The following is a 12,044-nucleotide window of genomic DNA, read 5'->3' on the forward strand; positions in this document are numbered from 1 at the left end:
TGTTCTAGGAGTAATGGAGTCTTCGCCCCAGCAGGTGGCGCATCCTCACCTCGGTTTCTTTCCCTTTGTCCCTCAGCGTGTTCCCACTGGAAGACCCTACACTCTAGTGCAGAATGGTCTCAGAGGTAATCTTTTAATGAGTCCTCCAGATTTTTTTTTTTTTTTTGAATTATTGTCAAAACAGTGACTCAGCAGGATTCCCTTCTTTCCAGCCCTAACATTTTTTCTCTAGGTCAGCCCAAATGTGGTCCACTGACCAGCAGCATTTAGCATCATGTGGAAGCAGACCCACTGTCAAACCTATTGAATTGGAATCGACATTTTAACAATATCCCCAGGTGATTTGTGTGCAGGTTAAAATTTGAGGAGCGCTGGGGTAGAGCTTTCAAGGTGGGCATTAGGCTTTACTAAATCTTGCTGTGAATGTTTTCAAATCGGAACCCAGAGAAACTCCCAAATCAAAGTCGGATCAGAACTCTGCTATGGCTCCAGGGAGGTCTCTCCAAACGCATTGAACAGGAAGATAAAGCTAGATTTTCCCGAAGTGTCAGATAGTGTTCCGGATTTACAGAAGCCAGATGCAGAACTCTTTTTTTTTTTTTTTGCGGTATGCAGGCCTCTCACTGTTGTGGCCTCTCCCGCTGCGGAGCACAGGCTCCGGACGCGCAGGCTCAGCGGCCATGGCTCACGGGCCCAGCCGCTCCGCGGCATGTGGGGTCTTCCCGGACCGGGGCACGAACCCGTGTCCCCTGCATCGGCAGGCGGACTCTCAACCACTGCGCCATCAGGGAAGCCCCAGAACTCTTGATATTGAAACTGAGCAGGACCCTGTGGGGCTCCTGGGCACAACAGCCATTCTGTGTCCCCCACTTCTTGTGTGTAAGCAATAGGCTTCATTCAGCCTCCATGACCTTCCCTGAGTTCCAAAGGGCAGGTTCAAACAGTTGCTAATTAGGGAAAGGAGGGGATGCAGAGACAAGGGAGGAAGAGTCAAGGAACAATGGTGCAGCCTTGGGGCAGGGTCCTGATTCCTCCTCAAGGGATATACATAATAATATCTTTGAGCTCTTCTGCAGAACTAAAACTCCCACCAAACGGGAGATGTTAACTGCTTGATGAAGCACACTCTTCATTCCAGAGAGGAGGTCACAGTTTGCCCATCACCACCTGATGCCAAATGATCTCTGGATTGAAAGAATGCAGGCCTTGCACACACACTGATCCTTATCAGCACCCCGCCCCTGGACTGTAAGACTCCTCACAGGCTCCCCCTGGTTGGGACACTCAGTTTTGAGGGCATCAGCCCGCTGTGGCCCTCCTTGCCTGGCAAAGCAATAAAACTATTTTTTTCCACTTCCCCCAGAACTCTTGTCTCCAAGATTAAATTTGGTGCTGGGCCTGATTTGGCATCAGTGTGACAGAGAGTGGCTGGCAGAGTCCTGGTATATTTGTTGTCACCTATCACAGGGTAGTTTCAGATCATCCTATCAGATAACCCAGCTACAGTACTCAAAAACCATATTATGGAAATGCGCCATTGATGGAAAATGAAAGCAGGCAAATCACCTCATCTTCCCTCTGTGACTTTGGAGGGAGTGTCCACTTCTTGCCCAGCCACTTCCAGTGCTCGAATTCTGGATTCCATTCTCTTGGGATTTTTGTTTGTTTGTTTGCTTTAAGGATTCTGAAATTATGTCTGTTTCCCCCAAATCAGTGAATAAACCAGGATATAAATATGTGATAATTCCTATTCCTCTGCTCTCGAGGAGATTTTAATTTCTCTGCTACCGTAAACTCACGACAAATACCTGAAAGCAATTCTGGAGCGTATATGAGCTTAACAGTGTGTCAATATCCCTGAGTCTCTCCAACCCTTTCCTAATAAAAACATGCTTTCTTTTTTTCCTTATCTCTCCTAAATCTACTCCTCGGCGATTATCTGTTCACATTCTAATCATAGTATTACATGTGTAAAAATAAGAGTACTGGGAGAGTTAGACTTCATTTCTCCAGGGAACATGAAGGAGTAAAATATGCTGGACTTGGGACTTCCCTGGCAGTCCAGTGGTTACGTTACTCCTTGCTGCCACTGCAGGGGACGTGGGTTCAATTCCTGGTCGGGGTACTAAGATCCCACATGCCACATGGTGCGGCCAAAAAAAAAAAAAGATACTGTATATTATGTGGGGCTGTCAGACCCACAGGGGAAAAGACATTGGCAATAGGTTGACCAGACACCATACAGCGTAAGTGCCACGTGAGTATAGAATTAGACTAAGGAACCCTGGGTCCTGGATCCTGCAGGATGTTCCAGTTACCAGCTATTAAACCAAAAACACCCCACAGCGCTTAAAAAATTTTTTTTGACGCCAGAGTCTGTGCTTTTAAGCACATTTATATCTCAAAACAAAACAAGGAATCACATCAATTAAGACCATAATCAACCAATAAAACAATATTTTTCATAAAACAAAAATGCTAAATTCTGATGGTCTTATAACTATTACTTATGTGGTTACTTAAAAACCTTAAATCATTTTCATATGCATTACCACCTTTGACTTACATATAACTGTAAACTATATGGGGAAATTGATCCCCATTTTTGTTTTTTTGGGTGCACTGCACGGGATCTAGTTCCCCGACCAGCACCCCTTGCATTGGAAACACAGAGTCTTAACCACTGGACCTCCAGGGAAGTCCCTTTTTTTTTCTTTTTTTTTCAGATAGGAAAACTGAGAACCAGGGAGATTAAATTACTTGCCCGAAACAACAGGGAGTAAGCAGCAGATCCACAGGTTTTGTTTGTTTTTAAATTTTTTGGCTGTGCCACAGCATGTGGGATATTAGGTCCCTGACCAGGGATCGAACCAGCACCCCCTGCATTCGGTGAAGTGGGGATGGGATAATTTGGGTCCATGTGACTTTGACTTTTACACTGTCCAACCCTAACCCCTTCACAGCCTCTAACCCTTCCCAAAACACCGGAAAAACTCCCTCATCATTTTTCTCCCTCACAGATTTTGGCACTCAGGTGAACCCAGTAATGTGGGTGTGTTTCACTAGGTTTTCGTCCTGCACCAGGAAACTGGGGCTGGAACGGTACTTTTTGTCATGTTCCTCACAAATCAATTTGCAAGGTGATGAAGATCTACTTCTGAATGGAAGTCTCCACAGAAATGAGTTTGCATTGGCAGCCACCATTATGGAGAGAGCTAACTTGCTCTTTGCATTATGGGTAAATCTTGCATAAGAGATGCCAGCAGAATGTTCTCAGGAGGCTGTCACCTATTCCACTGATGATAGAATCAGTTCACACACTCATTCATTGTTTCATTCATAAAATGGAAGTTTATTTCCATGTGCCAGGAACTGTCCTGGAGAGGTCCTTCTGCAGACAGATGGAAGGGTCATAGGCCTCCAATGCTTAATTTCTATGAAGGAGTTAGGTACTTGTTATGAGCGGACTTGTGTCCCCCAAAACTCATATGTTGAAGCCCTGACCCCCAGTACCTCACAATGTAACTGTATTGGGAATAGGGCCTTTAAAGAGGTGACTAAGTTAAAATGAGGCCTTCAGGGCTTCCCTGGTGGTGCAGTGGTTAAGAATCTCCCTGCCAATGCAGGGGACACGGGTTCGAGCCTTGGTCCAGGAAGATCCCACATGCCGCAGAGCAACTAAGCCCGTGCACCACAACTACTGAGCCCTCACGCCACAATTACTGAGCCCTCTCGCCTAGAGCCCGTGCTCCACAACAAGAAGCCATTGCAACGAGAAGCCCACGCACCACAATGAAGAGTAGCCCCTGCTCACAACTAGAGAAGGCCCGCGTGCAGCAATGAAGACACAACACAGCCAAAAAATAATTTTTAAAAAGTTAAAAAAAAAAGTGAAGGTATTAAAAGTAACATGCCTCATTTGTTTGAGGATTAGGGTTAATACATATAAAACAAACTTAGAACATTGCATAGGATTTAAAGTATGAAAACTTTAAAAGGACACTAAAGTAGAATGTATTTTGTTCACCCATGTTTTCGCATTATTAGATCTCACAAGCGTATAAACCTAACACGATTGCAACAAATAAGTTTTTTCACGAGTCAATGATATTCAAATGCATACAGTACTCAAGAGGGCCTTGCCTCTAGGAACATCTTGCAAGTTTAACAAAACCTCAAGACCACCCACATTCACCCATGCTGTAGACCATGAAGATTTGAGTAGTTCTAAGTAGGACAACCTGTGAAGACCTACTTTGGTGGATATTAATATTTAATATTCCTTTTTAACATCACTGTTGAACTTCTTTGCCATTTGTTTGCACAGTCCTCCAGGTTTGGGCTCTTTCTGCTTCTACATCATTCTGAATACCACCAGATCTCTAGTTGCTTTGCAATTGGATTCTCTTTTTTTTGGCCACACCATGCAGCTTGTGGGATCTTAGTTCCCCAATCAGAGATCAAACCCAGGCCCTGGGCAGTGAAAGCGCAGGAGTCCTAACCGCTGGACCGCCAGGGAAGTCCCTTGTACCCAATTCTTTAATATCCTTCTAAAGTGAACAAAAGATAGCTGGAGGGCAGAAGATGAGTTTTATGTATCTCTTTTATCCCACAAATAAATCCAGGTCTGTGTACACTTAGGTTATGAAAGAAAATAACTGAACTAAAACACCATCGGGGCTGCATCTTCCCTTAGTATTATATACCACTATCATTCTTTCAATTCCCTCCAACCAAGACCAACTGATAACTTCTTCCAGGAGGTTAATATGTGCAAATATCTGTGCCCTTGTTTTCTAACCTTACCCAAATGTATAAACTTCCTTCCCAACAGGACAATATCACAAAATATTAGAATGCCAGATATTTACACCCTGGGAATGTGATGGAGAAAAAGTATTACTCATTTAATACATAGCCAGCAAAAACAAGTCTAAAATAAGAATTTTTTAAAAGGTACTCAAATAAGTCTCAAATTTTAATAAGATCCTCTATAAACACATTTATTTGCTACTGAAAATTGAAACAGCACATCAAACATTTTTATTGCAATTCAACGTGCTGTTCTAACAATGCTGTGGCCAAGCCACCCAACGTTATATTCTTCACTTTCCTTCCACACAAGTTAATTTGTTTCACAAAGTGGAACTAAAATATATTCAAGTCATTCAAATGCAAGCTACATAGATTCCTTATAAGTTACTGTATTAAGGTAGAAAAGAGATGCAAGAAAAAAAGACAACACAGAACTTATAGATTATCAAAATATTGGTACACAATCTTTCCCAAGCTTCATAATGATCCTAAAATTACCAGGACGAAAAAATAGTACAAGAATAAGGTTTATGGTTCCTTCGACTCCGTGTCATAATTACTGTAATACTTATTGTTGTAATAATTCTCATAATTATCCTCAGAAGGATCTCTATGAAACCGGCAAAAACGACAGCTACATCTAAATCTTTGCCCTCTTGATTGAGTCTGGAAAAAAGAATGAATTGGATTAATTGGTTAATAATTTAAAATAAAAAAGTACTTGTACACCAAAGAGACGTTAACAACCCTCAAATCTAATGTTGGTTATTAGAAGAGACTTTGGAATACGGAACACTAAAAAAAAGGTCAAAACCAAAAAACTTTGGGAAAAATGGATCGAAATGTATGGCTGCCAAAGAATACCAGATGGCCATTTTGTAATGCTAACAGCTACTGACTGTCAGTCAATAATATATTCCTGTACAACTATAAATGGAGTATAACCTTTAAAAACGGAATCACTCTGTCATACACCTGTAATTTATAATACTATATATATATATCTCAACTATACTTCAATTTAAAAGGAAAATTACACACACACACACACACACACACACACACACACACACACACACATACATGCATATATATCAATATATACCTAGTGTCAGTTCTCTGAATACCTTAAACGTGAGACACTCAACCAGCTGCTGGACACTCTGTGCTCAGGTGTTTGCCCTCTTACTACATGGTATTGAATATCATGTTTGTGACAGCAGGTGAAAAAGTACCAGCACAACATCAAGAGTGAACCTTCATGGAAACTACAGACTTTAGGTGATAATAATGTGTCAATGTAGGTTCATCACTGTAACACCACGTAACTGGAAGATGTTGATAGCAGAGTAGGCTATGAATGGGTGGGTTCAGGAAGTATATGTTCTTTCTGCTTAATTTTGCTGGAAACCTAAAACTGCTTGAAAATATGACTTTATATATTTTTTTAAAAAAGCACAAATATGAACTGATTGCTCCAGAGTTTCTGAGGATTGAGAAAGTCCAAGCCAATTTGCCTTTCCTCCTCCCTCCCCAAACCACATACCCACCCACTTGTATAGTAAGGGAACTTCTAGTTACCTCAACATCATTCTGCCATGGTTCTCTTTCAGAGTCAGACTTCGTGGGAAGAAAAAAATACATATATTACAAACGATCAAGGAAAATTTGGATTACTAATGCTACCCATCTAACATAAGAAGAGTTGGTGAGTCTTAAAACCCTAAGTATTATTCACACCCCGCACTCATGAGTACAGTGGATGAGTGACCACTGCTGCTCGTTGCTATTTATATTATTTAATTTTTTGGAGGGCCCACGGTCCCCCACCGGGGATCGAACCCTTGCCCCCTGCAGTGGAAGCGGGCGCTTGGAGTCTTAACCACTGGACCACTGGGGAATCCTCCCTGCCACCCCATCACTATTTACATCTTGACTTACGTGAGTGCCCCCCAACCCCTAGAGTGGGGCAGTGCTGCCTACCCAGACCACAGAAACTCACCCGAGGAACTCCTTTGCCGTAGCGTTTTTTAATGGATTGAATCAGCCGTTCCATCTTATCTCTCCGATCGGTTAACACGGTCCTCACCCCTCTCCTATAGGGTATGTTTTCACCAAGTAACCGCCCAGTTGGTTGAGGTAGACATTCTGGTAGAATGAATGGCAATTGGATGCTAGGGTTGAGCGTCAATCTACTGAGGTCCTTTATTAACACTTCAGACATAGGTTCAGAGGCAACTGAAAGAAAAAAGGAAAGTTTAAGATCCATTAGTGCGAAGTGCAGTATCCAGAAGCCACTTATCTCTTGCTCAAACTAGGTCTGCTCTTAAGCAGCTCAACAACGGACACTGGAAGTTTCCTCAGGGTGAAGATCCCAGATACCTCGGGCATTAACTAGCATGCCGCATGCCCTGAGAGCAGCCTAAAAATCCACTGTAATGGGAAACACTTCTCACAATAAAAAGTTGTTTTCTTTATGGGACTTCCCCGGTGGTCCAGTGGTTAAGACTCCGGGCTTCCAATGCAGGGCGCGCAGTTAGAGCCCTGGTCAGGGAACTAAAATCCCACATGCCCTGGGGTGTGGCAAAAGGGAAAAAAAAAAGTGGTTTCTTCCCGTTATGGGTAGTTCTGAATGGTAGATGTTTTCCCATGGGGTCAAAAGGTACTTAAGTATGATTCCAAGTGGAAAAACATGGAACAGAAACCAGGTATTGACAGTTTTTCCATTTTCATTTGTGTGATTTTTAATATAAATGCAGGGACATAAAGCACTAATGCAAGTCAAAGTGTTTCAGTGTAACAAGTTCCAGCAGTTCACCTTTATAAATTATAAAAAAACCTGTTTTTTTTCTGGAAAATGAACTACATCTATGAAATAGACAAAGAAACCCCAAATATAACAGCCTCTCCCCAAATCCCCTATCCTTAACTAGTATGTCAAAGTGGCTGTTACCCTCACCAGTTCTACCCAGCTTTTTCATGCTGCTAGATCTTTCCACTCAAACGCAGTATTTTGAGAAATCATTCACTCTTGGGGCTTCCCCAGGGTGGGGTGGGGGTGGGGTTCAGTGATGAAAGCGCTGCGCTCCCAGTGCAGGGGACACTAGTTCCATCCCTGTCGGGGAACTAAGATCCTTCCCCTGCACAGAGCAACCAACAAAACAAAAACAAAAACACCCACCCACTCTTGCCTCTTCCCATCTGAACAATCATGTAAATTTCATAAACATCTCATACAACAAGGCAGTTAGCATTAATTTTCCCTGTACGTGAGAGTATTAGATATTGAGTCAAGATCCATTCAACTTCTAGGGACTTGTGCACATGGAAATAAAGATTCCACTAAGACAGATTCAAGGAATGGGAGAAACTGGCGGTATTATATACTCTTCATTAATGTTTTTCCCTTTGACCAGGGTTCTTATCCTCAAGATGCAGGGGAGGCAGTTTAGATCTCGGAGGCAGAGGGCAGAATATAATGCCAGCGAGGACCCACCCAACTTCCTAGCTGCCCAGAGGGTGTTGGTTGGCTCCAGGTCGTCTGCGGCCACCCTACACCACCCATTCCCCGCCCGAGGTTAGGGTAATAAGATTTCATGGGAGGCCAAGCCTGGGAGGCCACGCCTGGGATCCTGTGCGCCTCCAAGGAGAGATGATTTGGGAAGAACCCTGGAAGGCAGGGAACCTAATTAGCAGTATTCCTGGAGCACGGTTTCTAAGCTCTCCATCGTAAGTCTTACTACTACTTATTTACATTACAGAGCACGCTCACTGGCTTTTACAAACCCGCCCCTTCCTTCAATTTCCTCTGAAAAGCCATTTCCCTCTTTATTAACATTCCCAAAGCGTAAATTCAGCTGGAAAGCCAATCCCAGAAATGTTGGTGAAATTAAGAAAACCTTTAGGTCAAATCGAAGTTTAGGTTGCCTGTATTCTTTTCCCTTTACAATTCCTGATTGGAATCTATTGCTGATGGAAATACTGATCGCACAAGACGCTGTGAGCCACCGTCTAGAACTGATTGCTCTTCCCCAGAAAATGTCCTTAAAAGGTTGACAGACTCCTGAGCATAGTAAGCAAACAATGCAGCTCCACACCCCTCCTACTTTTCTCCTCTTTTCCTGCCTTTCTTTTTTCTTTCTCTTTCTCTCTTTCTTTCTCCTCTCTTTCTTTAGAGGAGGGCCCTACACTCCCTGGCTCTCCTCGCTCTGAAGAGGTTTACTTAACTGCATTTCTCTGTAAAAGACTGAAGTCAGTATAACAGAAAGGAAGGCAGCCTCTTACCTTTCTGAACCCCAGGTAAGTCTGGCTTACCTGGAATTGCCTGGGAATTTTCATCGATGGACATTTGAGGAGACTCCAGGGTCCAGGTTGGGTTAACCTCAGATGAATCCATTGGGAGTCTTGTCACAGCTTGAAGCTTCTCCTAGACCTTTGGGTTCCAGTGGAAGGTGATGCCTTAGACTCAAATTGCTACAGAGTAGCCTGGGAGAACTATAGGGCTAAGAAAGAGGGAGAAAAATCCAAGCTAACACCGTGGTGAGAGAAGAATCCAACGTAAAAGTCTAGGTTGTGTTTCCTCTTAAAAACTACAGATAAGCCAATCAGCCAGCCTGTTTTAATGTAAATGACTAACGAGTAAAAGGATAAGGCAAGTTGGTGGGCGTCGTCCAATTAGTGGACTAATAGGATAATTCTTCATCTGCTCTGTATTAAAATAATCATGCCCTCTGTCAAGTAGGCTGGAAATTTTATAAAGAGCCTCTGTGGTTGTGTCTTCCCGAGGTTGCCTTAAAAATCCTTCTTTTCCCCCCAACTCTACTTCGGGAGATGGCTACTGGTTTGTGAACTGGGCTTTAAGTGTTCTAGTACAGGGAGGAGAGGGCAGTTTCCCTCCAACTGCAAATTAACTCCCAATTAAGTTAATGGCAGGTTTCCTTAGTTTTCTTTGCCTGACTCATCTTAAACCTTTGGATGCTAGTAAGGCAAAGGAGAGGAGAAGTAAAGGATCCGTTATAAACTGTTTAAAACTTGGTATTTTATGAATGTGTATTTTGGATCTAATTTTAGTTTGTTTTCTAGACTATCAATTTCATTGCCTTTAAGATTGGTGAGCAACTGACATTAACTACATCTATAAATTGCTACCCCCCCACCCCTCCTCCACCCCCCAAAATAAACTTGTATTGAATTCTGGCAGAGCCCTAACATTAACTGCTGAGGGTGGGAGAGAAGGTCCTCAGCAGCCCCACTCTTCTTTTTTACTGTCTCCTATTCAATGTGCAACCTCCCCATCTCCCCCGTAGCTGGAAACTATGAAGAAATACCAAAAGCAATCTTGTTTGTTTGTAGTAAAGAGCAAAAGTTGAAGTGTGGATCAATAACTACTTTTGTAGGGCATGAGGGGTAGCTGTAGATGCGTGTCAGGTCACAACACTTTATTTAAGGGGTTGTCAAAGGTGTGCCCTGAAGACGGGCAGCATCAGCGGCACCTGGTAACTTGTTAGATATGATTAGAAATGGTTGAACTCCAACCCAGGCCTAGTGAATTAAAGACTGGGGCCCAGCAGTCCTTGTCTTAACAAGTCGTCGCCACCCCCCAGTGATTCCACCTGTGCTCAGAACGGTAGCAGCAACTCTTTCTGGCACTCCTGACTGCAAGTTCTACTCCTTTGGTTCTGCTCTCAGCTGTATGCCCTTTGGGGCAGGTGACCTCTCCTACAGCAGTCTCAGAGAGCCCTTGGAGAAGTGAGGGCAAAAATCAGATTAAGAGGTGAGATTGTGAAAAGGGCCAACATAGACTCTCGCTCAAGAAATCCAGATTTAAGAAAAAGGTGAGACACTGCTATATTTAAAATGGATAACCAACAAGGATCTACTGTATAGCACAGGGAACTCTGCTCAATGTTATGTGGCAGCCTGGATGGGAGAGGAGTTTGGGGTTAGAATGGATACATGTATATGTATGGCTGGGTCGCTTTGCTGTGCACCTGAAACTATCACAACATTGTTAATCGGCTATACTCCAATATAAAATAAAAAGTTTAGAAAAAAGAAAAAAGGTGAGAGAACCAGAGCTCAAGGGAGGTATGGGACGTAGATGATGGTGGAGCTTCTCTTTGCTTAAACTTGACGGAAGCTGAGCATTCAGAAAACACAATCCGTGTTTTAAAATTATAACACCATTTTAGTTAACATCTTTATAGTATGATATATGAGATAAAAAGCCAAGTGGAATGAAGCAATTAGAAAAAAGACTATAAAAGAACTCATAATGAAAACTATCACTGATTTCTCCAGAGATAAACTAATCATATAATACCTTTTTTTTTCTGGGAAGATATAATATTTTTGAAACAAACAGGATGCTCTTTTAATAAAAGGAAAACTCAAGAGAGCAAAAAAACAAGACTACCTGGAATTCAGAAGTTTGAGATCAGAAACAAGAAAAGAAGGGTCTGGAGATAAAATCAAAGCTATTCCCTTAGTAGGTAAGGCAAAACCAGAAGCAGATATAAAATAGAAGAGAAAATATAAGATAATGAGAATCTAAGATCAGGAAATATGATGGCTTCAGATTCTTCAACAATACCGGATGCTGGAAGACAAGGGAGCTTCCAAATTCTGAAGGAAAATGATTTCCAACCTAGAATCCTGTATTCAACCAAATTATTGAGCAAGTGTAGAACATTTTCAATTTGTCAAAAACATCGCCACCCACATAGATTCCTTTGTCTTGTGGGAAATTAACTTGATTACAAGAACATGACCAGGTAAGCTATTCCAAAGTTTCAGAAACGGAAAACGCCAACAGACCATATTTAAAAGCTCATCTCACTCAGTTTTTAAAGTAAATTTAAAATGCACAGCAAAAAACAAGGCAAAAGGAATGCAAAGTAACAGATTTAGAGTGTTAAAAACAAGACAACAGGTCCAAAATGGAATTGGTTGGGCTAATCCCTACATCACCAAACTGCGACTATTAATTTTGGCTCTCCTGGAAATAAAATCTTGAGCCAGTCAATCAGGAGTCGCCTTATCAGCACTAGTTAGGTGATCTGCCACCCCCTAAAGGCATGTAACTTTCTACTAACCAGCCCACTTTCTTGCCTAGTATAAGTTCCTTGTTCCCATTCTGTTTTGGCTGTAACCAAACAGCTCCGTGAAATTTCTTCCTACCTGCTAGATTGGATGCAGCCCTATTCAGATCGATTTTTGCTCAGATAAAC

The 12,044-nt window shown here is 42.4% G+C and overlaps 1 protein-coding gene across 1 annotated transcript; it reads right to left on the reverse strand.

Annotated features, from left to right (window-relative positions):
- Positions 1-5,343: 5,343 nt before the first annotated feature.
- DPPA3 (developmental pluripotency associated 3) lies at positions 5,344-9,211 on the reverse strand. The gene is made up of 4 exons (XM_060025934.1): positions 9,130-9,211; positions 6,818-7,053; positions 6,397-6,435; positions 5,344-5,481 (listed from the first exon to the last, which is right to left on the reverse strand). Exons 1-4 carry the CDS (start codon positions 9,209-9,211, stop codon positions 5,344-5,346), a joined length of 495 nt encoding a protein of 164 aa, XP_059881917.1.
- Positions 9,212-12,044: the final 2,833 nt, after the last annotated feature.

This window comes from Delphinus delphis, chromosome 11 (genome assembly GCF_949987515.2).
Source record: "Delphinus delphis chromosome 11, mDelDel1.2, whole genome shotgun sequence".
In the NCBI taxonomy this organism is placed as follows: Eukaryota; Metazoa; Chordata; class Mammalia; order Artiodactyla; family Delphinidae; genus Delphinus; species Delphinus delphis.

Coding starts and splice junctions, on each gene's coding strand:
- DPPA3 (XM_060025934.1), bottom strand. CDS start 9,211: ATGGATTCATCTGAGGTTAACCCAACCTGGACCCTGGAGTCTCCTCAA. Junction 7,054..9,129: donor AAATTCCCAGGCAATTCCAG/GTAAGCCAGACT, acceptor TTTTTCTTTCAG/TTGCCTCTGAACCTATGTCT. Junction 6,436..6,817: donor ACGGCAAAGGAGTTCCTCGG/GTGAGTTTCTGT, acceptor CTTCCCACGAAG/TCTGACTCTGAAAGAGAACC.